The sequence below is a fragment of the Stegodyphus dumicola genome, chromosome 1, assembly GCF_044657685.1.
Source record: "Stegodyphus dumicola isolate Sdum_Otavi_A_Nest chromosome 1, ASM4465768v1".
Lineage (NCBI taxonomy): Eukaryota > Metazoa > Arthropoda > Arachnida > Araneae > Eresidae > Stegodyphus > Stegodyphus dumicola.
This window is the reverse complement of record NC_140768.1, coordinates 271,961,034-271,986,308: the sequence shown is the minus strand read 5'-3', so window position 1 is coordinate 271,986,308 and position 25,275 is coordinate 271,961,034. Positions and strand designations below refer to the sequence as shown.

At 32.3% G+C, this 25,275-nt stretch overlaps 1 protein-coding gene across 1 annotated transcript in view; it reads left to right on the top strand.

Moving 5' to 3' along the window:
- Positions 1 to 18,044: 18,044 nt before the first annotated feature.
- LOC118180897 (protein obstructor-E-like) overlaps positions 18,045 to 25,275 on the top strand; it is a 77,440-nt gene continuing 70,209 nt past the window's right edge. The window contains exon 1 of the mRNA XM_035349963.2: positions 18,045 to 18,199. Within this exon, the coding sequence (XP_035205854.1) occupies positions 18,142 to 18,199 (58 nt within the window). The 5' untranslated portion in view covers positions 18,045 to 18,141. The remainder of the gene's footprint in view (positions 18,200 to 25,275) is intronic.

Below are 25,275 nucleotides of genomic sequence, written 5' to 3'. Positions count from 1 at the left end.
AGGGAACCTAGATGGAATTCTTGCAGAAACGGACGAGAGAATTCTGTAGAAGGAAAGGATAAGTAGAAATTAATTTTATTTCTTTAAATATTCAGTTAGGCTTCGGTGCAAAATTGTTGAGTTAGTGCCTCAAACAAGGATATCTTATTTTTATTCGGCGAAAAAGTTTTCAGTTTAATGTATGTATCTATCTTGAAGGATTTTATTTTTTTGTGTTAGACAGTATTGTGTTTTTTAGTCCGAAAGATTGTAATGAATAAAAATTTTGGTGCTTTTTCAAAGCAAACATTAGCAGCTCCTTTACATATAACGTAAAGTTTAAATTAAGTAATATTTTGAATTTTACTATATGAAAGAACTGTAATGTTTGATATGTATTAGTGATATATTAAATATATCGTAAAAGGTATATTATTATATATTAAATATATTTCATTTACGATATATTAAATATATAGTAAAAGGTAGTGAGTGAAGAAAGTGTTTTGATGAAGTGTATGTTAAATAAAAGCTAAGGACATTAAGCTGAATAGTGAGTATCGGAGGTCTAATATGTCTAAGCTATTAACAATGTAAGAATTTGGTTTGTAGGTAGTTTTTAAAAAATTGGATACCTATACACGTTTTCACCCACGAAAGTGGGAAGGCGGGGGGGGGGGGGTGAGAAAACAAACATTCCTAAATATTTTAAATTTATTGTAATACTTGTCATATGTAAGTATTTTTTATACAATTTGTCATATGTAAGTTAGTGAGTATGAAATAAAAATTTTAGGTACTACCGGCGCAGCGATAAATTCGCCAGTAATGGTACAACTGATGCCAAACAGAATATCCTCGCTAGTAACCTTTTACGCCTCATTTTCAAAACAAGTCGCAACCATTTCTTATCAGATTGATTCTTTCTTTCAATACTAGCATACAATTACATAGAATTTTCACCAGATAATTCAATTTTATGCCCTAAGGCCATTCGCGGTAATTAAGTCAATTAGAATGCAATCACACCGCTCACCCGAAGGCGAAAATATAGAAAAGGCAAAGGGTTAAATTCATCAATTCTAATGAGAATGCACTAGCGAAGTAAAACACTGGGGTTTTACATAATTTCTGAGTAAGCTATTCGTAGAATAATCCTTGCATTTAAACTTGTATTCCAAATTAAGATTTAACTTGAAATTAATGTAGATAATTACTGAGAGAATTAGATTTTTGTAACGTAGTTTACGTGAGATGAGATCACTTGGGGTCACGTGAGAACCGGCGAATCAGGATGTTGAACCGGGAAAGTATAGTAAATTTTTAAATTAATGTCTTTTTAAAAATTTATTGCTTTATTTATTGGCCTTTTTTCAAAATTTTAAACGATATTAAAATGTTTATGCCTTCAAAATAAAAAATTCTTAGAACTAACATATGTTAACATTTTTATGTGTATACTGTATGTTGTCGCCAATATAGTCTGTTTGGCGAGATTTGCGCCGACGAAAAGGAAAAGTACCAAATTTTATTAATCATTGAGCGCTTTTTTTAAAAACTTGGTGACAATTTTAGAAAAGTACTCGGGCAGCCAATGGCCTAGGAACAGCCCTGATTTGAGTATTATTGTTTAATTTACATCTACATTAGTATTAGTTTTTGTTTGTAGTACAAATAATACCTTTTATGTTAAAAATTCTAATTAAATAAGAAAAGATTTTTACAACTTTCTCAAGGCTTTGTCGTATAACTTCAGAAGTAGAGATAGCTTGCTAACCTGTCTAATAAGGCCTTTGGGACATATCTTTCAGCTACCAGAGTAATAGCGACCTTAACACCCCCTTCAGTTTTTAATTCTTTGAATAGTAAGTTAAGACGAAACATGAATGAACAATTTTCAATGATTAATTTGAAGAAGTTTATTTAGTTAATTATGTTAGACTGCCCAAGTAATCGCCTTAATAAGAAAAGAAGCCATTTAAAAGAAAACATATGTGCTAGTAATTTCAACAATATTACTTCCAGATATTATTATTATGTGGAAGTAATAATTAAATTACTCTGTTTTTTTTTCAGAGAGTAGAAATCTCTCTTTATTTTAACGACGTAATCTCTGTTTTTTTTTTTTTTTTTTTTTTTTTTTTTTTTTTCAGCTGCATACTGCGTTTATTTTACCTCCTCTGTTGTCATATGAGCATGCAGTTTCAGTTCTAGAAGTGATACTCTCATGAGACACATTCGTGAATAATTCAAATTAAATTACATATTATCTAAAGTATTAGCTGAATTCATATTTTCGCTCATAAAAAGGCGATTTAGATGTTTAATGTTAAAAATTTATCATATCCGTTATTGTCGCAAGGTAGTGTACTGCACATCATACGATAATAGTGCATATCAGCATATCACAGTATTTTTAACTTCTATGAATACATGTTTCGTTTTTGTTCAACGAAAAGCAAATGGAAAATATAATATGTATAAAAAACCAGTTGAATATGAAGTTTCATGAGCTGATCACAGATGGCAGCAATGTACCAACGGGAGTGGTTTTTTTTTTTTTTTTTTTAAACGAATTTTGAACGAGGAGCAACGGAAGCAATGCAAGAAATGTTGCGAAGATTTTGACGTCAAGTCAGAATTGATAGGATTTAACTTAATCAATTTTAATTGCTAATAATAAATTTTTACAGGTAAAAATTTCTGTTTCCTTACTGGCTCGAATACAAAAACATGTTTATGAACTTATAATGCGCTTTCAAAAAACATACCAGTCTTAGATGTACAAACCAACAGTTACGAAATGTATTAGATAAATCATTACCAGTCTTATCACTTTTAAATTTAAAATGCATTTACTTATTTCTAATTAAAGGTATGTGCCTTTAGACTATTTAATCGCGTTTTTAAGTAAAAACTTTCAATGTATTAAGATGATACTTATAAAGCTGATTAATATGTAAGCCCTCTGTTGTTTCGTAAAATACCTGGAGAAATTACTTTTCAGATTAGTATGATATTTCTTATAGAAGATTTTCCCACCCAGTACAATAGCGGATCACTTCGCTAGTTCAAGCAGTCCCTAGAATGACCAAAGACATCGGTTATTACTATCGAAGATGCTGTTCAGCGTGCGCCAGAAGACTCCAGGTTTTACATTCCTACGAAAGATGATCTTACAGTTACAAACATTCATGCTTTCTTCGGAATTTAAGTCCGGTCTCAACGCTGGAAGTGCTTTCCGTACAGCCATGCTGAAGAGGATGGCCTCAACATAATTAAATATTATATTTATTGATTAAACGTATTACAATTCAAGATTAAACGATTTTACTTAGAATGTCTAGGCATTTCTTCGAATTAATAGATAAATTGAATAAATAATCGTTTATGAAAAGTAGGAAGTTTATATATAACGCATTTGTGCAAAAAATTCAAAAGACATTTGCATTTGCAAAAACTAAGCATGATGATAAAGTAGTGCATAAGTAATAATTTCTGAGGAAAAAAAAGATTAACGCAACTTGTAAGGAAAAATTCTTGAATTAAATATTGGTCTACATCTTTGAAAATTTTTGAAAGGTAGAATTCAGAGCAAAAACCGATAAAGTAAATTCATTATAATAAAGGAAATTTATTTATTTAGTTTACAGACATTTGCGTGAAAAAATAGCAGAAAAAATTCTTAAAATAGATGGATTTTAAGATAGCATAGATTTCTTTTCTAATAGAAGCCCACCAGCAACCGAACGGTGAAGTCGCTGAGTACTGGTAGTTTGGTCCAAATCTCGAATTCCGCGGACGGTCTGTCTACATGGGCGTTTTTGCAGTTCTCCTCGTATGTAACGTGTATTTGAGACAATTTTCCTTAGAAGGTCCCCACAAAGACATCCCTTCCCTTACGAGAGGCAGCCCTTGTTGCTTTGCCGTAATCACCTAAACCAAACCTTTTCTAGGAGAACAATCATTCAAAGAAACTAGAGATCATTTGTAAATTATTTATTTCTATTTTATATTTGCAAGTAAGAGTAGAAGACAATATACAGGATTTTTTCAAACTTGTCATATATAATTTTTCATACAGTTTTTAGTATTTCTTACATAATTATACTAAACCTAATCATATATAAGTTTTTCTACTAACTTTAAGGACAACATATATTATTCATCAATGAACAAATCATAAATGCAATTTAAAATAGAAACGTAATCAATATTATTTAAACTTCTCTTTTTGTCTGATTAAAAAAATTGAATGTTTTAATTTAATAATTAAAGAAATTGTGAAATTTTCAAGTTATATAAAAGTCTAATTAAGCGATTTTCTTTCTAAAGCAATGGCCGGCAAACTCACTCGTCAAAAGAGCCAAAGATCAGTAGTAGAATGATTAAGATTTCTTTTAACTAAAATTTCTTTTCAAGAACCATATTTTTAGGAGTCGCTTTAAACTAGCTATTAACATTAAAGAAACCGAATAACATAATAACAGTAACCTTATTTACTGACAAAAAATGTTTTAACATTAAAATAAAACTATGACAATACACGTATTTAATGTAAACAATGACTTTGCATTTCGTTGGAAAGTTTAGACAAGTTATATTTTTATATTGTTGTTTTTAATTTCAAGCAAGATTCCAGATTCTCATCACTAAGGCTATAGAGACGTTAGGTATTTTTAGGAATCAGGAAAGATGAAAAATTAGCAAAGCCTTCCCCGGGAATCGAAGCAAAGACCTCTGAAATACCGGCTCAGTGTGCTGACCACTGCACCACGAAGGCGCGCTAGGAAGGCGGGAGAAATTCGAGTACCTTACAAGGCAATTTCTCAATTTATTATTGACAAAGTTCATGCTTGGAAAAGATTATTCGCATGAATATGTACATGTGAATATGTGAATATGTATGAGTGAGAGAAGAGAGACTGCTAGTTTTTTGATTGATCATATGAGTCTGGTATAGCATTTCAGGTGTTGAAAATTATCATGTCTTTTTTTTTCTAGATCTTTCAAAGCATACCACTTTCGCTGCGAGACCACATTCATCTTCTACATCTTCTACATTTTTTCCGTATCAGAATTAAGGTGTTCAAATTTGTAGCTCCATAGTTCTTTGTTTTTTAACTCCAGTAAACGCATTCAAGAGCGTCAATGTCAGAATTAAAAGGGAAAAAATTGTTACGTCAATATTGAGAGTGTTTTTCTTTAACAACAGCTAATGTCGCCATGCCTGTAGCATTTTTTTTTTTTTTTTTTTTTTTTTTTTGCAGCAGGAGATGTGAAAAATGTGCAATGCCCTCGCCGGGACTCGAACCGTGGTACTCTCGAATACAGTTCGAATATGCTTCCAATTATACCACGAAGGAATACACACACACAAAAAAAAAAAAAAAAAAAAAAAAAAAAAAAAAGATAGAGGAAATAGTTTAATAGAACAATAGTAACCTAAAATCAATAATCTTAAATAATAAATGTAAAAGAATAATTAAATTAAAATCATTAAATGATATAACTTGCTTTCAAGAAGGATCATTTAACATAGCAGAGTAAAGTCTATCTCAACAGGTACAAAGAATTCAGAAAATAAGAATAGAGAAGTAATGCATTATTTACTCTCATATAATGTACGCAATAATAAAAGAACCAATGAAGATAAATGCATCAAATGGTGGCTGAATCGCAGAATAGGCTGCATCAATCGATGCTGTGTTTACTTCTCTTATGCTTGGACACGCCTTTTTATGACGTAATATTGGTTACGCCTCTTCTTAAAAACAAGTTATAAGCAGGTTAGAAGAGAAGGGCTAGCTCATAGAGCTTTTCCCCCTGAAGCAGAAAGTGAGAAGTGATGACGTAGTCATGATGACATTAAGCGCGCAGATGCAATTCACAGTTTGGAAATTAGCGTTTTTGAATCAGCGTTTAAAATGAGCTGTGTATGAAAGATAGCTATAATTTGGAAGAGAGAACGTTACTGCTTTATGCATTTTAGACTAAACCCTTAAAAAAATTAATAATACCTACTCAATTTTAAAATAATAGATAAAATGTGCTACTCTTTTAACATAAAGTTCCGTGGGTTTTTCGCAAGTTTTTTTTTTATTTAATGCACGTTTATTTCTAATCATTTCTTTATCTGCATGCTAACTGAGAGAATTTTTATACTGCTTCTAAGATAACTATAATAGCAGCTATTTAAATTTACTCAAAAATTAACTTTACATTGACATAGTTTTAAACATATATGACATATATGGCAACATTTCTGCTAACCTAAGGTTTGATTTTTTGCCTAATTGTAAATTTTACATTGTTATAATTCTCTTCCGATTCAATATAATAGATATTTTTAAAATAATTTTGTAATTTATACTTATATCTATATTACAATTAAATAAATGTGTGTAAGATTGTTACCTTAATTTTGACAAAATAGCTTTACTCAGAGTACCTAAAACAGTTATTTAATTTTTCAAAAGTGTGAGTAAAGGAAGCAGGTTTTTTTATGCCAATTACTTTGATGTTTTATACTATTATTTTTTATCTAGAATGCTAATCCAGCACAAAATCGAATCAATAATTAGTTACAAAGGATACAATAAGAATAACTTTAACAAGTACTTAACAAAATTAGTTTGTTAAATACTTGTTATTCTTGTTCGTACTATTTTGGTACTATTCATAATACCGAAGATATTATCGATTAACTCATAGAAGTCAGATGCTTTTTGATTTCCTGTGGGGTGGAGTATACCTTTTGCGGTACTTTTTGAAAATAATGTTTTCTCTGGAGCGACTTTTTGTCTCTCGTTTCAATTGACCATTAAATAATTCGGTTTTAGTTTGTGACACAATTTGATTTCTTCTCAATCTCTATTTAAAACCTCTTTAATAATATCAAAATTTAAAACAGTTCCATCTTCTAAAACAAATCCTTTATCTAAAACGTGGTTTCTCAGTAATTTGAGGCAGAGCGCGAAATGAGACCTCTGATTAAAACAAACTGCACATTTTGAAAAGAACCGAGAACTTGGTCCAGTTTAGAGGCATAGCAGAGTTTTCAATCTATATGCATTTCGTCGAAACTGAGAACGCATATTTTTTCTACAGAATACAAATATTCGCCTATTTCATTCTTTAGAGTAAGAACATTACTTTGAATTCTTGGACTGCACTAAAATTTAGCGCACCATTTCTTTAATTTGCTAATACTAGGTAAAGATATTCCAATTTTTTTCTTTCCAAAAATCATAGCTTTAAGATGACAGAGCTCTTATGACAATGCTACGTGAAATATCTTCACTAGTCCACCTGATTTTTTCCTTCTTTTTCAGTAATGCATTAATCTGCGTCTTTATAAAAATAGGCTTTAGACATTTTTTCCCAATTCTCCGATTTGTGCTTCCCCCCCAAAAAAAATTTCGCTATTTGAGATTTTAATTTCTGATACCAATTTCTGTCTAGATGTCGTCCACCTTCTTTGCCGCTGAACAAACATTCTAACATTTTTCTTTTCTCTATTTTTCAATACTTTAATACAATTTTCTAAGGATATTATTTTGTTCTTCGAATTATCAATGCATTCTTGTTTATCCTTAAACTTATGGCATTCAGGAATATCTACATTTTCATTTGTGAGTTTTATTTCAAAATCATTAAAATTTGATTTATTATTGTCATCATCAATTTCGATTTATTATTGTCATCATCAATTTCGATTTATTATTGTCATCATCAATTTCGATTTATTATTGTCATCATCAATTTCGATTTATTATTGTCATCATAATTTACTTTCGGCACAGCATTCCTTTTCAACAGTTTCTTTTTGTGGCTATCCAAACAAGCGATTTTTCATGTCATCAACATAAACACTGCATAGAAAATGTTCGCTGCAGATTTTTACGCGCTTCACATTAATAGAATCTTGTCTTTGACATTTGTGTATCCATTCTTTCGTCAAAAGCAAAATCTCATTTGGATCCTTTGGTCCCATGAAATAAAATATCTCATCCTTTCGTACTTTTGTAAATGCTACGGCACGTTACTACAGCGGAAAAAGCCATATTACGTAAACGATACTTTACAATATAGAATTTAAAATAAAAACTGACTAAAATTACATATATATAAATTATTTTAAATATATACAATATTAGAAAACAGATATATATATGATTAAAATTAATTTGGGATATGTAACCTCTAGAAAATCGTCTTGCAGCTGAATGAAACTACAGATTTAAATGCGGGAAATCAAAACAGGTGGCATCACAGTGACGTCAGATTACTGCCTGTTACGTCCCCCCATTAGGCTCGCGTCGGCAAGGTGTCGAACAAAGAAATGAGCTAGCCCTTTCTATTTATCCCTGGTTATAAGTATGCTATAGCTTCGTAGTTAAAGAAAACTTAAATTATATTTTAACTGAGTTGAAATGGTGGGTTTATAATGTCCTGCGCGAGATTTTTTTAATTATAAATTTATTTTTGTGTGTTGTGTGGTAGTGTTAGCATTTAACGCAACGAATTATCTCTCACAAATGTATTATTAAGATACCAACGATTGAAAACGATCATTAGCAAACGATTGAAAATATTGAATGCATGAATTAAAAATTATAACCGTAACTTCTGAAAATACAGAAAAGAATTCGTTTTGATTATTGATGAGTGTGTCAAAATCGGTTGCGTACTGCAGAATGGATGAGTATCTGAATCTGGATTTTTGTTATCAGTTGGAGCGAAGAGGTAAAAAGAGCGTTATTGAGTGGTGTATGGAGAAAAGTTTGATTGCGATATCGTATAAGTGCACAATTTGTGGAACAAATATGAAACTAGTAGAGCGAAAAAAACCGTATAGAGGGTTTTGAGTGGATGTGTAGAGTTACTGGAGGCGAATGTAGGCATCCAATTTCAAGGTTTGTTCGAAAGAACTCCTGGTTTGTGAAGAGTAAATTCGACAACTCAAATCAATGGAGTTGGTTACGCGCGAGTTTCTGCAATTCTGTGATTTTTTTTTAAGTGAAAGCAGATTTCTGAGTATATGAGCAATGGAGAATTTATTCAATGTCTGCTTTTTTAAGTAAAAATAGATCAATGTGCACATGGGCAAAGCCAATGTGGTGCGCAATGCCAAGGTTGTGCAATTCTGGGATTTTTTTTAAGCGAAAATAGATCGATGTCACATGGGCAAAGCCAATGTGGTGCGCAATGCCGAGGTTGTGCAACTCTGGGATGTTTTTTAAGTGAAAATAGATCGATGTGTATATGGGCAAAGCCAATGTGGTGCGCGATGCCGAGTTTGTGCAATTCTGGGATGTTTTTTTAAGTGAAAATAGATCAATGTGCCCATGGGCAAAGCCAATGTAGTGCGCAATGCCGAGGTTGTGCGCGATGCCGAGTTTGTGCAATTCTGGGATTTTTTTAAGTGAAAATAGATCGATGTGCACATGGGCAAAGCCAATGTGGTGCGCAATGCCGAGGTTGTGCTCGATGCCGAGTTTGTGGTGTTTTTTATGTGAAAACAGATCGATGTGCACATGGGAAAGTCAATGTGGTGCGCAATACCGAAGTTGTGAGCGAAGCCGAGTTTGTGCAATTCTGGGATGTTTTTTTAAGTGAAAATAGATCGATGTGCACGTATGGGCAAAGCCAATGTGGTGCGCAATGCCGAGGTTGCGCGCGATGCCGAGTTTGTGCAATTCTAGGGTGTTTTTTTAAGTGAAAACAGATTGATGTGCACATGGGCAAAGTCAATGTGGTGCGCAGTGCCGAGTTTGAGCAATTCTCTGATTTTTCTTTACGTGAAAATAGATCGATGAGCACATGGACGCCGAGTTTGTGGAATTCTTTGATGTTTTTCGAGCGAATACTGATCGTTGTGTAAAAGGGAAATGAGGTTGTGTGTAATGCCGAGCAGTAATGTAGCTTTATTTATGTGCAATGTTTATATCGTTTGTGTATTTTAAATTTGTATTGTTGTTTTAATTGTGAATTATATTTAAGACCATTTTTCATTTAAATTGTATTTTTAATTTTTTGGTTTTGATATGTTTATAATGCTTTTGGACTTACGATATATATCGCTAGCCCGACGATCTACTCAACAGTAGCAAAACTGTAAACTTTAACCCTTTAAGTAACGTTTACCTCATATTTTAATACGTAGTGTTTGGTATCGTAATTGCACTTGATAATACGAGTTTATTGATAATATGTGTGTGTGTGCGTATGTGAAGCATTGCTTAGTGTTCCAAGTTTGTAGTATTTATTTTATTATATTATTTTCTTTCATTCTGAGAAATTAGAGTTTTTTATTTATTAATGCGTAAAATTCTAGTGTGCCTACACAGAATATGGCGGGATTTAGGAATTTTAGAAACTGATATGAAAGCTGTGTAATGATGTTCGTATGCAATAAAAAATATTCTTCTTTTTTTTTTAATATAAAGTTAAAAATTTTTAGAAAGTAATGAAAATTGTCTACTTATTGGTATGTCAGAAATTATGTCGTTACGTAGCAAGAAAATAATTTGTAAAAATGATAAAATTGAAATGTTCCGCAATATAAATTTAAATTAAAAAAAACTTATTTGTATAAACGCTTTAATAAGAATTTTTGAAAATATTGAAGCTCTACAAGCATTAGAGGCTGCGACGTTGTTTATCGTTTTAATAATTGGTAGAATTCGCTCACTGTATCATGGTAATTTTAAATATAAACAATTTATTATACTTATTATCAGAAACGCCTAAGCTTAAATGTTATAAATGTAAATTAAAGGTAAAGAATTTGATATTAATTTACAATAATAAACAATTTATTATTGTTATTTTTAAGAGAAAATAGAAAGTACGCGTAGTGTAAATGCGAGACTACATTGTGACGTCACAAGCTTAGTCCCACCGATTTATGGACGTCACACAGCTCCACCTACTGAACTTTGTTGATGCACCCTATTCTACGCTTTTACCCAAATGGTTATCAGAAACACATTATTATCAGCAAGTTAATACCATGTTAAGGTTTAAAATTAAATGCTCAAAATTTGCGGTTTGGGCAACAGGAGATGGAGGTAGTTTATAAGACATTTTACTTTATATTTATTAATACATTTTGATTTATATTATCGTCCTTTTTCCACTAACAATAGCTTTCAGATCTCAAATTCTGTTGTTAAAATTTAGCTTTTGACAAATCACTAACAATGTATCACTAACAATGTAATCAAGTACTATCAGGTTCAATGTTTCTTCTAACCTTCTTCGGAAACATACAATGACCTGACTAGGAACAGAGAGCTTACTAAAGCTATGTTCACTAATTGTAGTAAGTAGACAGGATACAGACGAAGGGTATACAAGACCCTTTATTTTTCTTTATATACAATGACTTCCGTACTTCGGAATACAATGACCCTCCACTCGGGGTCTAACGTAAAAGGTATAAAAATAAAACTAAACTCTAATTTAACTTTAGAATAAGATTGGCCTTATAATAACAGGAAGCGTATGTAGCACAGAGACTGTGAACACTACAATACGTTTAATTTATCAAGAGGATTAAAACCTCTGGCCTGGAAGGCAAATAGCAACTGCGTAACTTCTAAGGTAAGCGGCCTGCTTCGAACTCACTGCTTCCTCTCTCCTGCTTGGCAAAAAGGCCACACTTCAATACTTGGCGTTCGCCAGACAACTTTGCATAAAATCCTTCACGCTTATAATTCTGGCCGGAAGTAGAAAATAAGAAGTGATAGTAAAGATTTAAAATAAAATAAACGTTAGTAAAACTTAAGATCCTTACAGTACAACTAACAATGCACCATTGATACACAGCTAAATTATTTACATTACATAATTGATCCTTTTTTTTCATACAAAAGCTTACAGCAAGCAATGTGTTAATCATTGTTAATATTTTTATACATCTTTCTAAGTGCTAATATCATTTTATGCTGTTTGGTGATCTGGTATGCTATGCTGGAAGCAGTGTAAACCATATGATCATATTAAATTTCTTCTTCTCCTACGCTTATTATAATAAATAAAATTATTCATTTTATTGCATTAATAGTCTAAATTGTGGATTGCAATAATAAATTTGTAACAAATATCCTATCTAACAGCGCGTAAAATTTCTGCTGGAATGAAGAAAATAAATTAACTGTGAAATTATACAATTTTTACATTTTCCTTGAGATCATTTTCAGTAGCCATTCGGTGTTTCCTCTTTTTTTATTATTTTCCTAATAATGTTATTTCTTCTTACACAAGCAAAGAAAATTATGATATACTCTCATTTTAAACAGCGACTGGGGATGAGGGGACTCAATCTCCAAATCCCGGTGGTTACGAATTATCGTTGACCACCTTTTCTTTCTTTCTTTTTTTTTTTTTCAGTTAGTGCCACAGTCTGGAGTCATTAGGTTTTTTTGAAGCAGGAGACATGAAGAACGTGCAGTGCTCTCGCCAGAACTCGAACCCTGGACTTCTCGAATATAGGTCTAGTAAGCTTCCAATGACACCACAAAGGCATGGAGAAAGGTGGGAGAAAATACTTAACATACTATTTCTGAATCCTCCGCAGAAAAGCTTCCCTTAGATTTAAAGTTGTTTTGAATTGCCAGATTATTTTCTTGGTGATGTTTCAGCAGACTTGCAAAAAAGAATAAATGTTTCCCTTCAAAATATTGAGCAGAAATGATAATTTGCTTTCGAATGAAACGATTTCTTCCAATTTCAAGAAAATTGTATTTAATTTATTCTGTAATTTTTGATTAAGATTATTTAGATGAGATAATTTCTCGGAACCACTTGTCGTCCGTTAGTTCAAGTTAGTCAACAGTCTTCTCAAGAGGAAAAATTTTAATTTATAATAATAAGAGAAGCGTTTTAAAACGTTTCGTCTTGAAAGCCAATGTACATTACTATGCAGCTGAAGATCTGTATATTCTCTTTCTCTTTCAACTAAAAATTCTTTAAATTGGCGATGATAAGGAACTTTAGCTAAGACTGCGTTGAAAATCTTGGTAACCAATTCCATAACACTGCCAATTTCTTCTGGAAAAATCTGCCACAAACATCTTCTTGATGAATAATGCAACCGTAAACAAGTACCTCGTGATTAATTATCCCTTCAAAATAGAAATAAAACCTTTTTCTCACTGCTGTCATAATTTTTGCCCTATCTGTTGAGACTGGAACAATTTTATCGAGTGGAATATAATGCTTCTTTGTGCATTCAAATACAAATTTTGTAAAATTCTTGCCACGTATTCGATTTTGAATGATGATAATCCTAAAGTTGTTTCTTTAGGTCCCGCAGAAGAAAAAAATTAAATAAAAATAAAACTTGCGCTATGCCATTTATGTCACAAGATTTGCCAACAGTTATTGATAAAGCTGAAACCAATTTAAGGTCTTCGATTTGCTGATTGTTTATATTCAAAGGCATTTTGACTGTTCTATTTTTTACTACTTTAGCAGATAATGGCAACTCTGTAATTTTTTCAAGAATTTCTGCCTTGTTCTTAAAATCCTGAAGTAGTTCTTCGGATGCATTTATAAAACAACTTTTAAGGGCATCTGTGTATGTGTAACCTTGCTTTTCCCCGCCACTCTCTGGCAACCCTAAGCCCGCTTTGCGGGGAAGCTAACTCACCACACATGAGCATTTCGCAACAATAGTAATGCATTGAAATAATATAAATAGTACAATAATACAATTATATTAATACAATTAATATAAAAAGTATTTGACTGATTTTCACTTTTTTATTAACAATTAATTTGTAATTTATTTTGTAATTTAACTTTGCTTGCTTTTATTTAAGTAAAACTGACATTTATTTTTCAAAATTTACCTGCTTACCTAAACTTTCTACTGGTTTATAAATTTTATTTACTTACTTTTCTACATAACTACTCTTTAGTTTCTTGCGACTGTGTTGCTTCCTTTGCTAGTAATTTCCACACTTACGAATGCCAAGTGTATGGGTGAGATTTCTAATGAATTTTTGCCTAGTAGCTTTTCTTTAAAGACAACTATTATGGCTACCTTAACTAAACGGACAAGCCTTTAGTGGACCCATTACTCAGTTAGTATACTTAATTGCGTTCCTTACGAAATTTGTGGTTCAGTTGATTGTCTCTTCACTGATTTTTGGCAATACCACAGATTTTTCAAACAGATTAGTAACCCTGCCATGCACGCACTTGTATCAAGTACTGTCGTTAACTTGTGAGTGAAAGTCCTGGCAAACGAAGTCTCTATTAGAGTATTTTTGAGAAAGGTACTATATAAGTAACTCTCATTATTGCTTTAGTTTCCAAACTTCCTGATTGTTTTAGCCCAAAGACGTGTTAGCCCAGAAGGGCTATTAGTCTGGAAGCGGCATTTTGCGTCGTATCGCTATAACAGCTGTATCATTTTTCATATTGTTGCCACCAAATATTATCGCCCTATATTATACTTAAGTAATACCCTTATTACTTAAAGGAATTAAATTATGAGGAATATGAATGAATGGCGTTTTTAAGTAGTTTTAGCCCAAAGGTGCATTAGCCCAAATGCTCTCGAAGCGTGTATGTATATGTAAATGCAAAAAAACGCCCATGTGGGCATAATATAAAATCTGAAAGCTTTCAGATTTTTTTAAAAATATCTCAAAAAGGTGTTATTTGTTTTTAGATTTGAAATTCGCATTCGAGATTAATAGATAGTCTTAGCGGTCGATCTTGAATAAAACCGTTCATTCATATTCGAATTAATCCATTATAAAAGTAAATTATTTAATACAGTGTTAAGTTAATCTTTTAAACAATCAGTTTACATGGACGACTGAACATTATTTGTAAACTATTGTTGTTTATACCATGAGTCTCATAGATGAAATAGGTCTTTACTTTAGAGCTCAACTGCAAAATTTTTTTATTCTTACTTTTTGCATGTGCAGTCGTCTGCATAAAAGATAAAATCCAATGATTATGATGAATTTTTTGATTATGATGAGTAAAGTACAGTTTATAAGCTTCTCTGTACAATTTTTTTTTGTATTTAATTATGTTCAAACGCTGTATATCTTTTCAAAAATTAAGAATATTTTACATTGACGTCCGTTTTACATTGACAAAGAAATACAGAAATTTAAATCCGATTGAGCATACTTGAAAGAAACAAAAGGTGGGAACTAAAAAAATATAGAATTTCATGAAAAAAACCAAATTAAAATAATAATGAAACACGAATGAAACAAGATTACTGCTAGCTACAGTCTCGCAGATGTCAATTGAGCAGAAAGAAACTGACAATTTATAATAAAATAATAATGATACATAGTAAAATCAGAAACTGTAAATAACTTCAGGAGAACGTGGGTATTAAGTAAATCTTTCTTAGCGCACTGGAAATACAGTAAATTCCCGATTCTCAAACGCATTTAAGCTGCAAATTCTGAGAGCTGATTAACAACTGATTCTTCCTAGCTGTCAAAGCAGTACTTCTTAGCTGTATAGGCTTCTGGAAAAATCGGGAAAACTGGTCAAAGAGCTTTGAAATACATTTTCTCGAATCTTTCAGAATGTCGCCAGGTTGGTGAGAAATCGCCAAATATTGCCAAGGTGCAGGAGCGTTTTGATCATATTTCGCGATCTAGTTGAGTTGTTTTTGAATTTAAAAGTACTTCACAGAGAACTGAAAAATCTACAATTATATTTAAAAAATAAATGTTTATATACAAAGTATGTGGTTACAAATTTAGTTAAACACAAAATGAACTCTAAAATTATCACTCCAAAAGCAACAAATAAATAAATTATTGTATAAAACAATACAGTTGTTACAATAACGCAATCAGATGAATTTAAATATTTGCAGAAATTTACATCAGTATTACCAAAGAAATTGCGAAAAAAGTTAACTCAAAATGCCAAAACGTTAACAATGGGTAAAACAAAAGCCTGACCCTCGAAGTACTAGACTTTCGAAAATTTAGGTATTTTTCGATGCTTTTAGTAGTATTTTAATCTATGTTCCGGCATTTATGCGGATCCTTTTTCCAATGCTGATTGAGTTTTATTTATTTATTTATTTATTTATTGAAAATAGTTAAATAATTATGTGGAAAAATTCGATGTATAATTTTGTAAGGACTAGAATAAAATCTTACTTACAAAGGCAGTTAAAAATATTGTAAGTTATTGTATATATATATATATATATATATATAATATTTGGTTTATTTCGGAGGGGAAAACATAAATCAGCAACGTGTCCTTCGCCAGGATTCTAATCCGGAACTTTCCGCTTGCCTGCCGAACATGCCTCCAATTACTCCATGAAGGCATGGAGTAAGCAAGTAGAAAATTCTTTACATTCTCTCCTACTTAAAGAATGACAAGAGGAGGAGAACCCAACACATAAATCCAGGTGGTGAATTATCGTCCGCCCTATTTTAATTCGCGCGCCATTCGTAGGTTTTATTAAGTACTTGTCGGAACAAGAAAAACGAAGATTCAGCGATTCGCTCGTCAGGATTCGAACTCAGGGCCTTCTGATAGCTAGCCAGTTACACTCCACAAGCATGCAGAAAAGAAGCAGAAAATTCCTTACATATACTGCTGTTTTAAAAGAAGAGTCGAAGATGACACAACACTTTTGGAGAAACTGTTTATTATTGTTATATCGCTCAGTTACTGAAGTTTGCTTTGTTTTAATTTTAAAGATAAGATAAAGAGATTTACGTATTGTTGAATGGAAAATCCTTTGAGAGTTAATCTGCCAAACAGCATAAATGATGAATGATATAATTTATATCTCTTTGAATGGCAATGCTTAAAACGTCGCATGGATACTGGAAAGTCAGTTGATCACAGCAAAGCTATCAAAAGCTATATGCGTATCTGAAGGGAGGACCTTATAAAGAAAACTGACTGCTCATAATCGCATGACATAAAGAAAAATGCCTGATAATTTATGTAGCCAATCGTTGCTTCTGAAATCCTATCTTTTACGTAGATGATAAATGCCTTGATAGCCTAGCGTAACATATTGTGTGACAAAAATTAAAAGATTAAGATATAGACGCTGTAAAGCGAAAACTTCGAAAAATAATTAGAACATACAAAAAAAAAAAAAAATAAATAAATAAAAATAAAAAAAAAAAAAAATAAAAGTCTGAAAGGTTTCAGATTTTAAATTACGTCCAAAGGGGCGTTTTCTTAACATTTTGTCTGTTACCTTTATTTATTAAATATCAAGTTCTTCGCACTTAAACCATAAAATTCAGTTCAAGAACAAAATCGCAAAATAATTTTAAATACATCTTTAGAATTTCCGATACGCAGTGTGAGTTAAAGATAAAAAATGTTTTTTCTGTACATTTTTATCATTAATTTTTTTTCCTGTACAACAAAAATAAATAATTAAAAAAAAAAAGAAATGTTTTTTCTGTACATTTTTATCATTAATTTTTTTACCTGTACAGCAAAAATAAATAATTAAAAAAAAAGTTTTTTTTTAAATTTTTGTTGTACAGAAAAAAAAAATAATGATAAAATGTTTTTTCTGCTATTGCTCGCTTTGAAATCCTTGAGTTTGTTAATAAAAATTTGAAAATTTTTCACAAATTGTTTTACAGTTTTACAAAATATGAAATCGATAATAAAACAAATTCCAAATTTCAAATTTAGGTTTCCACATGCCCATATTTGCAGTAGGATTCTGTCATTCAAAATTCGATGGCTCTATGTACCGTTGTTTTATCACAATGCGAGAAACAGGCATACATTTATGCAGATTTTTCATTATTTAATTTCTTCAAATATAATGCAGGACTCTAACATTGGGTGGAAACAGTTTGAAAAGTGAAACGGACATTTATAGTGAACCAACTCAAAAATCCCCGAAAAGAAAACAATAGTCCTTCAGGGACAAAGCCCGTTATTTGGACTAACAAGTATCTGAAACTTTTTCCTAATATCAAGAAATGTGTTCTATAATTATAATTTTATCGCTTGGTTTGGCGTGCATTCAAATTTTCCGCAAAGTAACCTTTCAACCTCCGACCTGCGGAACCGGTCGGAAATACAGCCGAGGTCGGAGTAGAGGAACATCTTCGTCATTCTCATTCTAAACTTCGCATCCTCAGCATCAGTATTTGAATCATGGAACTCCTCACGGCAATCTCGACGCTAATTCTCTTGGGCACTTTCGCCTCAACAGGTAAGAGCATGTTCCAGTGATCTTTCTGCTGAGACTTTGCTAATGATTATTTGGTTGTTTTTCATATATAACTTTCCTCATAATAACTTGAATTTCACTTCCGTGGTATTACTGTTGAATGAAATGAAATTTCCGTTATTGAAAATAAAAAATTACGCATTTAAATTCTATTCATCCTTATGGTGTCTTCTCTTCCTGCTCTTAATAGATATTTTTCATTTCCAAAGAAATCGGTTAATTTATTTGGAAATCGGTTAATTCATTTTAAAATAATCATTAAAGGTTTGGAAATAAATAAATACGTTTTTTTTTCTATTCATTTTATGTGCTTTTTACCTCAAAGAAAACATAATATTTAAGGTTCTAAGTTATTAAGCACATCTTGGAGAATAAAAATAATGTAATTCGGAAAATTGAAATTAAAAATAATTTTCTTTCTTAATTCAGTCTGAGAATTAAAATTATACGTGCAGAAGTAACGAACTTCAAAGTCAAAAAATAAATTAGACAGATATTTACCCTTAGAGTAGCATTAATTTATAATTAGACAATTCTGGAGATTTTGAGAGTCGAGCAACATAGGTCCCTCTTTGAAGGAACAAGATTATTCTACTTTGAATTAAACGAAATACATTTTCTCCTTGATAAAGAAAGATCTACGTTGCTTGACTACTTCGAAATTAATAAGTATTTAATAAATCAAAGCCAACTCAAATTAAACAATATACCAATCTGAATTAAAATTATACTAATTTTAATTTTCAAAGATAAGGTATGATTTATAGAATTCTGTCTCAGATTTAAAAAATAAGTATGTATAAGGCATTTAGCTTCTTTCTTTTTTTAACTAAAGACAGATTTTTACAACATAATTTGTTTAATAACTCGTAAAAATAAATTTGGTATTAGCTGAAATGGGCTTTAGCCCAGAAGGGCTATTAGTCTTAAAACGGAATTTTGCGTTAAATCACTTTTCAGATTGTTGCCACCAAATATTATCGCCCTGTATTATATTTAAAGAAACTAAATAATCAAGTATCTACACGGATGCATGTATGTTTCTCGCATTGTGAAAAAACAACGGTATCTAGAGTAATAAAATTTTGAATAACATAGTCCTCCAATCGAACATGGCACTTGGAAGCCCGCATTTGGAATTTGCTTTATTGCCTATTTCATATTTTATAAAAATTTAATGAATTTTTAATTAAAAAACTCAACGATTTTAAAGAGCGCAATGGCAACACGGTATGGGAAGAAAAAATTATTTCCAGCGCGCGAGAATGTCTATAGTAAATTCTAAAGATATACTGTTTAAAAAAATTTTTAGTACAATGTGACTTGACAATGACACAAAAACAAAAGGCCCGTTTGGGCGTAATATAAAATCTGAAAGCTTTCAGATTTTTTAAAACATTTTATGTAATCTGAAAGCTTTCAGATTTTTTAAAACTTTTTATGTGTTAACTTTATTTACTAAATATTCCGTTCTTCGTATTTACGCTACAATTCACTTCAACAGCAAACTCAAAAAATATTATAAACAGCATATTACCAGCGGACAAGAAGGCAGATTTTTCGGTGCACAGAACTTAAAGTTTACTTCTGGTCCCACTCGCAAAAAGATACTGAAGGTGCAGAAGCTGACTTCATTCACTATTCTGCTAGGTTTATTAAATCTGATATTTGTTTCTAATTTACATACATATCTTATGTAAATTAGAAAATTTATAATATCTTCAACTGATAATTTTTTAAGACATTTGTAGCGTCATTGCGTTATTGTAACGTTTCTAGAGCTGTGTAGGCCTGGAATTATAAGATCTCATTAACAAAGTCTGTGTTGGCAGCAATCAGAAAAATTGATAATAAGCCTCAATTTATGATTCTGACGGGCACTAATCTTTGAGATTTCACTGAGATTTAAAGTTTAGGTTAGGTTAGGTTAATTGGTGAAAACCAAGTAACTTGGTGGCTATCTACTTAGGGGTAGAGATGTCTTCGTGGAAGATCTTTTAGATGCAACTGGCTTGTCTCCCCGTCACACAAGAGGAGCAGTACGAAAACCAACCATGCAACCAGCCCGTTCGCCGGAATTCAATCCCAGATCAAACTAAGAGTGTTCAGCCACTTTATCGCTCGGCCGATGGTGGGCTTCTGAGTTTTAAAATAATGTGTCATTTTTATGGTAGTGTAATAGTATCAGTATGTTAATAATAATGTTGAAAAATGAAAACTATGAAGTAAAAAAATAAGTGTATTTCCTAAATTTCAACGAAGAATTAGTTAGTATGACCAATAATATAAACCTTATCATACCTGCCTATAACAGAATCGTTTTGGTTTTCCCTTATCCGAAACTATTCTCTTCATTTTAGAGACTGCATGCGCAGACATCCTCTGGATTTCTTTGTTATGGAAAATTCTGTGTAATTGAGGAAGAGAAAAAGAATGTCTGCAGCGAAAGTACAGCATGTAGTGTTAAAAACACATCTTAATAGTTGTAACCACAATTCAAACAGCAAATGTTTTATTAACATTCTTGTTGCGAATTTGTTTCTTTTTTTCTTTTTTGAGAAGTACGAAGTACTTAACATTGCTTTTAAATAGCTCATTTTGTTCCGCTCGTAAAAGTTCTGTCATACGAACGACTTCAGTTTAAGTTATCTGGCAGAGTGTCCACAGAGCTTTTGTTTGTTTCAAACGAACATGATTTCGTTGAATGGTTTTGGAAAAACGTACTTTTTATTCAAGAGTTAGTAATATTTCATTTTATTATATTTTTGAAGTTTTGCAATAAACCTTTTGTAATAATTCAAGGCTATACTTGGCAAAAAATTTGGATGTCATATGACAGTTTATATTAAAGTTTTATTAAGCGTTATGAGACACCGTCTGTAAGCAGATGACAGGCAATCACGCAGCATTCTAAATGCCCTTGAGATTCGAAATAAGCATATTCATCAAAAATCAAGGTTGACAGTTTCAAGGTTATTAGGTTAACGCGTGCGTTAACGGATTTGAAAATAAATTTGGTTGAAATAATTCACAATGACAGCAGTTTAACGAGTAATATATAATCAGATGATTTGAGTTATTTAATTGTTTAAAATGTATCCGCTAGTACTTAAAGACGTATCTAAATGTTTTTAGGAACATCTTACATTACGAGTGAATGAATATATACCTGAAGCTTATAAGTTTTAGACTCTTAAGGTAAAAGGACCTTGTAAACAGCAGTCGTTATAACAAAAGCGGGCTGAAAATTGTTACGAATTTTATACATATGTAAGTAATTTTAGTGAAATTATATGTGATACTGTCGTATTTTTTGTATAATGTAACATGAAAAATCTGAAGAGAGCGATGCTGTGCCGGAGAAATAAGGTTATAGATGCTATTTAACATTGAGGTAAATGGATACCTTGATAAATTGGTGAGATATCGCGAAGCCGGTGATAGCTTTGGCGACTAATTTCTGTCGCCAAATTAAGCTAGAAATCGCCCAAAGTTGGCGACCATTTGCCGACATTTTTCTCCTGTCCCTGTTGATCCCTATATGTAATTCTAACCGTTTCCGGCATTTATATGTAACGTTAGCTGCATATGTCTTTCAGTAATTTTGAGAAATGGATGGTACTAGAGATTTCTCGGCGATCGGGAGAAACTACTTAAAACCGGAGAGAATATCAGTTCTCAGTTTTTATTTAGTTCAGAGCCTGACTTCGGAGTATTGAGAGATCGTGCGAGCTTCGCTATTTGGGTTTGCTTTGCATTGTGTTGTATTTAAAGTAAGAGCATTCTGAAGTGATAACTACATATTATGCTTTGTTATACTGAGAATAGCTGTACAAGTACTTTTCTGAAAGTATAAGGTATTTCTCCCACTTCCCTAGCGTGCTTTCGTGGTGTAACGGTAGCACGCTGGGCCGGTATTACAGAAGTCCGTGGTTCGATTCCCGGCGAAGGCGGTTGCATATTTTTAATCTTTTCTGCTTCCAATCAAACTAATGACACTACAAAAGTTTCCAAAATTGTAATGTGTTTCTTTTAGGAAAATAAATTTTACCAAGTTTATCATCGGTTCAGTATGCATTCAATCCATTGCGAACCTATACACAAGTAATAATATACTATTATTAGTACTGCGAACTTTTTGCATTGGCCGTTGCATAGTGAAGGTCGCTATGATAAGGAATATGATAAGCATTGAACCGAAATTCACGTTTTAGCTGTAAAAATAGTTAGAAGAAACTGTTTTTTTGCCTTAAACGTGTAAGGTTTATTTTATTATCATTAAGTGTAACAGTTATTTTTTAATTTTGAAACCCTTTAAATTCTTGTTTCCCACTTATGACTCCCTACCAGAATGAGTTTTTAGTATCGTTTTGTATGTAAATGAGGTAGAAGAAATATTTAAGGCAGGTTCAGCTTACTTCAAGTAGAAGAGCTGAGGCGCAACATGCGAGTAAGCTCCTTAGTGACGCATGTTTGCCGCATGCATTCCTTAGACGCGCATGTTCGCGGTCAAGTTCCTTATTTACTAAGCTAACTATGCTCGGCCGTATTTTACGTGCTTATTGATAATTGCCGGCTAATTTAATTAAGGGTCAACTACGTTAGGTAATTGTGTCTAGCTTCGGCTAAGTTAGCTTAGTTTAGTATTAGGTAAGGTTCTGATTTTCTTATCTTATTTTAAAGCCCAAGTGGAGGCTTTCCTGTAAACCCGAGAAGGGCCCAACTGTCATTATTTGGTGTCCGCCGATAACATCGCGGCAAAATCATCGCGGGCGAAAACGTCGCGGAGAAAACAACGCAAGGCGAAAACGTCGTGCTACAAAACATCGTCTGAGAAAACATCGCAAAGAGAAAACATCGCAGTTCTAAAACATTGTGGTACAAAATATCGTCGTCGAAAATAAAGCGGTTCAAAAACTTCGCAGTTTAAAAACATCGTGATCGAAAATATCGCGGTAAAAAATAAAGTATCGACAAATCATCGCAGGACGATAACATCGCAGACCTACTTTTTTCAGGCTTTAATAATTGTAAATGGATATTCCCATAATGATTTGTGAGCGCGAGATGGAAAGAAAGATAATTTTTACTTTCATATTTTTTATTAACTAATAAATTTTTGCTGAAAAAGTAAGAAGGAAGCTTAATACTCGTACTTAACAATAAACTGAAGGAGAACAAGAAATAATTTTCATTATAAGAGTATTAGATTAACAAAAGGGAAGAAAATAATCTCATAATTAGCAATTTTTATAGATAAGGTCACGCAGTTACGTAGCTTCCTTTTTCTCAACATTTTTAGATTATACTTTCAATGAAAAATTACCAGTAAAAACTTTATAAAAAATGATTTATTAATGACCTTTCTTAGTAAACTATGTCAGTTTAAAATTCTGTTAAGTGCTATAAGTTGACTTAATTTTCTATGCTAAAATTTCCTTCTTACTTTTTCAGCAAAAATTTATTAGTTAATAAAAAATATCAAAGTAAAAATTATCCTTCTTTCCATCTTGCGCTCACAAATCATTATGGAAATATCCATTTACAATTATTAAAGCCTGAAAAAAGCATGTCTGCGATGTTATCGTCATGCGATGATTTGTAGATACTTTATTTTTTACAACGATATTTTCGACGACGATGTTTTTAAACTGCGAAATTTTTGAACCGCTTTATTTTGGACGATATTTTGTATCACGATGTTTTAGAACTGCAATGTTTTCTCTTTGCGATGTTTTCTCCCACGATGTTTTCTATCACGACGTTTTTGCCTTGCGTTGTTTTCTCCGCGACGTTTTCGTCCGCGATGTTTTCGGCTGTAACCCATTATTTCTTTAAGTGAATAAAAGGGTATTTTAACCCTTTTCTTCTGGACATTGTAGCTACATACATGAAATCTATATAGTTCTACACAGTCTTTGCACAGTCATCGTAGATGAAGTAGTTAGGAACATTATAAATGAAAGTGCACAGTTTTAACATAAAAGATGCAGATTGAGAATACTAACCGGTGCAGTTTTATGACTTTCATAATCTGTTTTTATATTTTTAATTCAACTACTGCGAAATTTTGACTGGATCAACCAATATAAATGAATGCTCCGCAATTTGATGCAACATTTATTCGAACGAAGGTCAGAAGATAGGATTATCAGAGTATAAATCAGGTTATATACAGCAAATCATTTCGGAGTCTGCTTTTGCCAGCTGAATGTACTAACCATTTCCAGCACGATAGGACAGGAAGAAGCAAGTGAGACATCAGAAGTTCACCACTGGTTTTGTAGCACCGTGAGTACAAGCTGAAGCAAAGCCGGCATTTGTGCATCTTCGTAGTTATATTAGGTATCGTAGGGCCTTGCTAACAGTTCAGCTTTCGTCCACAGTTTGAGGCAGGACACCTCAGAAAATTATCCGAAGGTCTCCACATCTCTCTCCCTACTACCAATCTCTCATGAGGACTTATGTTTCATCGTGTGTTTTGAGTGTCCCGTTGCCGCACAGACATTATACGCTTACTAATATCCATGCTTTCTCCGGTATTCGAGCATAGGCCCATTGGTACGGCAGTCCACATCACTAACCACTATATCGGCCAGGTGGTGTAGCAGCACGACAGGTGTCAAGTATAAGTGTAAGGACCCCCTGTTATTTACCCCGTGTAAGTATTTGCGTATTTATTTAGAGGCCTTCTATACTAGCTATCCAGATCAACAACGCCTTAGTAGCAAGCATGGTTCCATTCTGGTACCAAGGTGCAAGTGCTGTCTTGTGCAACCGATATCTCAAGCCCTGTCACCGCTGATGGTGTCATCGGTTATACCATCTTATGTCCAGACTGACGACATTATTTAAGGATTTATGATACAGTAGATGGTTGCATAGCATAATTCAAGCTCCATTATTGCGAACTCGAATAAGGTCGAGCATTTGTTGTCTACAGTTGAGTAAAAGTCATTGGACATTTTATTATTTTAAACATTGTTTGCTTAGTAATTCATACAATTTGTTCGCATGTACATGATATGCATTAAATAGTTACAAAGGAATTACACTAA